The sequence below is a fragment of the Pinus tabuliformis genome, chromosome 1_2 (genome assembly GCF_031772625.1).
Source record: "Pinus tabuliformis cultivar Carrire ecotype Pingquan chromosome 1_2, CPIR1, whole genome shotgun sequence".
NCBI lineage: Eukaryota > Viridiplantae > Streptophyta > Pinopsida > Pinales > Pinaceae > Pinus > Pinus tabuliformis.
The window spans coordinates 978215161-978219805 of NC_142298.1; the positions used below are offsets into that span (position 1 = coordinate 978215161).

The window sequence follows — 4645 nt, forward strand, 5'->3', positions numbered from 1 at the left end:
ATTATTTTAAATAGGGTTTAAATACTTGATTTATATATGCAAGCAAGTTATCACTTACATTTCCATTATTGGTGTAGTAGCTATGATGAGAATATGCTAGCAACTTTCAATTTAGACCATCCCATCAAAATAATTAATTAGTAAAAAAATTAAAGTGCCCTATTCCAATAGAAAGAGGCCTATGCATGTAATAAAAACTTATAATTTAATTGTTTAAAGTTTGACTTTTTTTTTCATAATATTTTTTTATCAATTATAATGAAAAATTATGACAGAGAATTTATTAAAATATGATAGAGAAATTATTAAAATTGTAATTTGAAATTATTAAATTTTATGATTTAGACAATTTTAGATAATGTTTAAGTTAGTAATTTTTTTTTAATCTTAATTTAAATAATAATAAAATGTTATTTTACTAATAATGATATTTTATAATGCAAAAAATTAAGTATAATTTTTTTATAATAAAATAATAGATTTAGTAAAATAACATTATTCATTCATTTTTTACATAATAATATATATTTATAGTAAAATAATGTTGTTGATCATTATAAATAATATTAAATGTTATATAACTTATAAGCCTCAAGGTTCAAATCTAAGGTAAGTTAAACCAACAAAAAAATATACTAATAGCTATATAAATTAAATGACAACCTCAATTCATGATAGTCATGGAGACACTTATCTTTTATATATATATATATATATATATATATATATAAATATATTTTGACTATAAAACAATATTAAATGCTATATAAATTATGAGTCAAATGACAACCTCAATTCATGATAGTCATGGAGACACTTATCTCATGATAAAGATTGTTTCATAGTCAAAATATTTTATATATATTTAATTTTGATTTAGTTTTATAATGTACTTCAATTTAAATTGGAAAAAAAAATGACATAATTACTTTTGAGATAAATTTAAACATTCTATCCTAAATACTACTAAAAATATTCCATGTATATTCTATTTTCAGAAAAGGTTAAATCCCTACCATCTACCAATTAGTAATTGATAATTACATTCCCTAAAAATAAGTGACAATAGGTAGAGGTCATGTCATACTACTAAAAATATTTGGTATATATTCTATTTTCGGTAAAAGTTAAATCCCTGCCATCTATCACTTAGTGATTGATAATTACATTCCCTAACAATAAGTGACAATAAGTGACAATAGATAGAGTTCCACATGACCTACCCACCAAAAATCCAAGATGGTAATACGTGGCCAGATGCCCCTATGGCCTTAATGGCTCTAGCCCTCGCCTCCATGTGTATATCAAGAGTTAGCAAGAGCGGATTCAGGCTTCCAAATAGATCATGCTCAATACAAAGGTCTCCACATAGGACAAGGATCGACAACATGGGAAATTATGACATCTCAAAGTGGTGAGCTCCAACTTGCACAGCGATTGGAGAATTGACAATTTGGAATTTAGTTTTTCATCTTGTTGACAAGCAACAAGCAGATGATCTAGAGTGGTTTCCGAATGGGGGTCTTCCATGGTATTCTTAATTTTTTGTTTTCCTAGGTTACATGTCTCTCCTTCCCATGGCTTAGCCCTCATCATCCATGGCAACTCATCATCATATTTCCGGTTGCTCCTTTTTCTCTACCTCTCTCCAACAATTCGTTAAGCCGTGAGCATCTCAATGACGTCTTCCTTTGGAATTCATCTCCTACGAGTTGGGATTTTTCTCCTCCTCTGACATCTTCCTCATAGCCTCACTGCCTGATTCTTGTTTAGCACAAGGATAAATTTCTTGGTCCCTATGACACCATGCCAAGTCAAAGAGCGAAGGCCCCTTGAGGTGTGGCATATTACAAGCAGATGGAAAGCTTGCATGCTAGACAAAGGGCTAAAATCTTAGTCAACAGATATCGAGACAACAAGCCTTTGCGAGTGCAAGGGGAGATAGAAGACATACAAATGGCTAAAATCTTAATCAACAGATATGGTGACAACAGGCCTTTTCTAGTGCAAGAGGAGATAGAAGCCTCAGAATGAGACATTGTATGAAGAATGGGACATCTCTTGAACATTGAAATAGCCCATGAAACTACTGAATGCGTTTTAGATATTGGTCAGACTAGAGCAAGGCTCATCCAATATACATATCTATATATACCATCTATATATATTGACACCTCAAAATGTCTTTGGAATGTGCATTGTTGGATAGAAACTCCCAGATAAAATTATAGTGATACTCGAAGACCTCCAATTCACACTAAAGAGGATGGATCACTGCCTACAACATATTGTAGGCACACCTTAGGCTTCCTCCTAACGTAGGATGTTCTTCAAGCCACCACAAAGATTTGATAGCAGTGAAGGAATTTGACTCTCCAAAGACTGGATGAAGGCATTAGTACACTTTTTTATTGTTTTTCTAATTAGTTTTCTAGTTATAGTTGTAAATAATATCTCTGAAGGCTACAGACCTTATACTAGTGATATAGTGATTTTGTCACTCTGAAGATATTCATTTTTGGTTTATGAAGCCATTATAATCTAATTTCAACTACTGATATTGTAATTTTGTCACTGTGAATATATTCATTTTTGGACTATGAAACAATTGTAATTTAATCTCCCTGGAAATAAAGCAAAGCAATCCAGGATATGTACTTTAAATTAAGTCAACGATGGTGTATATCAACAGTTATTCAATTTGATTGAAAAATGGATCACGAGGCATCATCATGAGTGGATATTTGGACTAACCGTCAAAGAAATTGAAGACAAAACGATTATTAGAAATTGTTGTTTCTCGAATACTCTATTTGCTAATTTGTAGCCATAGTAATAGCAATTTCGATTTGATAAATCATTTAAATAGTTTGAAACAAGAAGGCTTAAAAAATATTGTAACAATCCCTTAATATTGAGTATACGTTTATGGATCAATTGGAAAAAGATCTCATGTTTTGTACTACGTGCCTTAAAATCGATACCAATTTTAATTCATACATCTTTCTTCGAAAATTATTAATAATTAAATTAAAATTTTACCTCTCCTTTTTCAAAATATTTTACATATCCTTTTTCAAAATATACACACGTACAAATTATAACATTAAGAATATCACAACAGATTTCGTGTGAAAAAGGAAAACTATCCAAGTTAATTGTAATATGGTTCGATGGAGGGTTTCACATCCCAGTCCATAATGAACTGAATTTCATGCCACTTCATAACATCTATTGGCGCTGGGCATAAGAAAATTCATACGCAGGCAAGAAATTAACAAATTTACCATAAACTTCTTAGAATCCCACTGAGTCTGTGTGCGTATCCACATCCATGTACGGGGCATAAGGAAGCCTGCACAACAATGGAGTGTCCATTACCTCCAAATCCCCTCCAGTATTCTCACAATTGTTCCCATTGAAGGCCTCATCGCGGGGTTGCTCTGAATGCACCACAACGCCGTCTTTATCACCCGACATGCCTCCTCCATGTCCTCTGATCTATTCAATTTTAATCTGTCGTCAATCAATTCATCCATTTTTCCTTACCTTACGGTAAGCAATGGAAGGAAAAAACCAGTGATCCGAATCCTGAGTGTTATCCACGTTCTTACTGCCCCTTACTATTTCCAGAAGCACCATTCCGTAGCTGAACACATCGGTCTTGGATGTGATTCCCGACTCTGAAAGCCACTCAGGCGCCATATATCCGGGCGTCCCTCTCACCTGCGTCACCACGCGGCTCTGCAGATCTCTCTTCAGAGACCTCGCCATGCCGAAATCGGAGACTTTCGCCTTGAAATTCTCATCCAGCAGAATGTTCTGAGGTTTGACATCAAGATGTAAAATACAAAGTCTAGACTCCTGGTGCAAGTACGCAAGTCCCCGTGCGGTGTCAAGCGCAATAGACTACCTGGTCTTCCAATCCAGAAGCTTCTTTAAGCCGAACAGCCATCTATCAAGAGACCCGTTGAGCATGAGTTCGTAGACCAGAATACGATGGGGGCCCTCCACACATATACCACGCAAGGTCACGAGATTGGAATGATTGAGGGACGATATGGTGGCGATTTCCGCACAAAACTCCCTTTGTCCCTGCCCGGCCTGATTGGCTAGACATTTAATGGCAACCTGAGTGCCATCCTTTAAAATTCCTTCGTACACCTTCCCAAATCCTCCCTTTCCGATCTCCTTTCTGAAGCTGCCAGTGACCATCTCCATTTCCTGATAACTAAATATAACTGGAAGACCCGTCAGGTTCCCTCAGATAATCTCCATCGAATTCATCGACAACTTCAATCCCATTTGAAGGAGAAATCTCGCGTTCAATATCACTGGGAGGAAATTGTTGTTTTCGTCAGTTGCACAGTGAAATCAATCTCCGTGTCACGAACAGGACTGTTAAGCAGCCGAAGATCGCTATGTAAATGACATAATACGCCATACAGAAGGTTTGCACAAACAAACAGAACAAGAAAAAGAAAGCAGACCGAGAAGCCGCGGAGATCGTTTCAAGTTCCCTTCAACATATTTCCATGGTTATGCCGCCTGAATTCTGATATAAACCATAGTTACCAAATTCGAATTCGAATTCGATTAGATACTGAAAAAATTCGACTCTATAAAATTCAATACGGGAAAAATT

At 34.9% G+C, this 4645-nt stretch overlaps 1 protein-coding gene across 1 annotated transcript; it reads right to left on the bottom strand.

Annotated features, from left to right (window-relative positions):
• Window positions 1–3909: 3909 nt before the first annotated feature.
• LOC149209271 (putative receptor-like protein kinase At3g17420) lies at window positions 3910–4221 on the bottom strand. Its single transcript, XM_089398558.1, has one exon. The coding sequence runs from the start codon at window positions 4219–4221 to the stop codon at window positions 3910–3912; it is 312 nt and encodes a 103-aa protein (XP_089254684.1).
• Window positions 4222–4645: the final 424 nt, after the last annotated feature.

What these genes read in the sequence shown, in the direction of transcription:
- LOC149209271 (XM_089398558.1), bottom strand. Translation starts at nt 4,221, where the DNA reads ATGGAGATGGTCACTGGCAGCTTCAGAAAGGAGATCGGAAAGGGAGGA.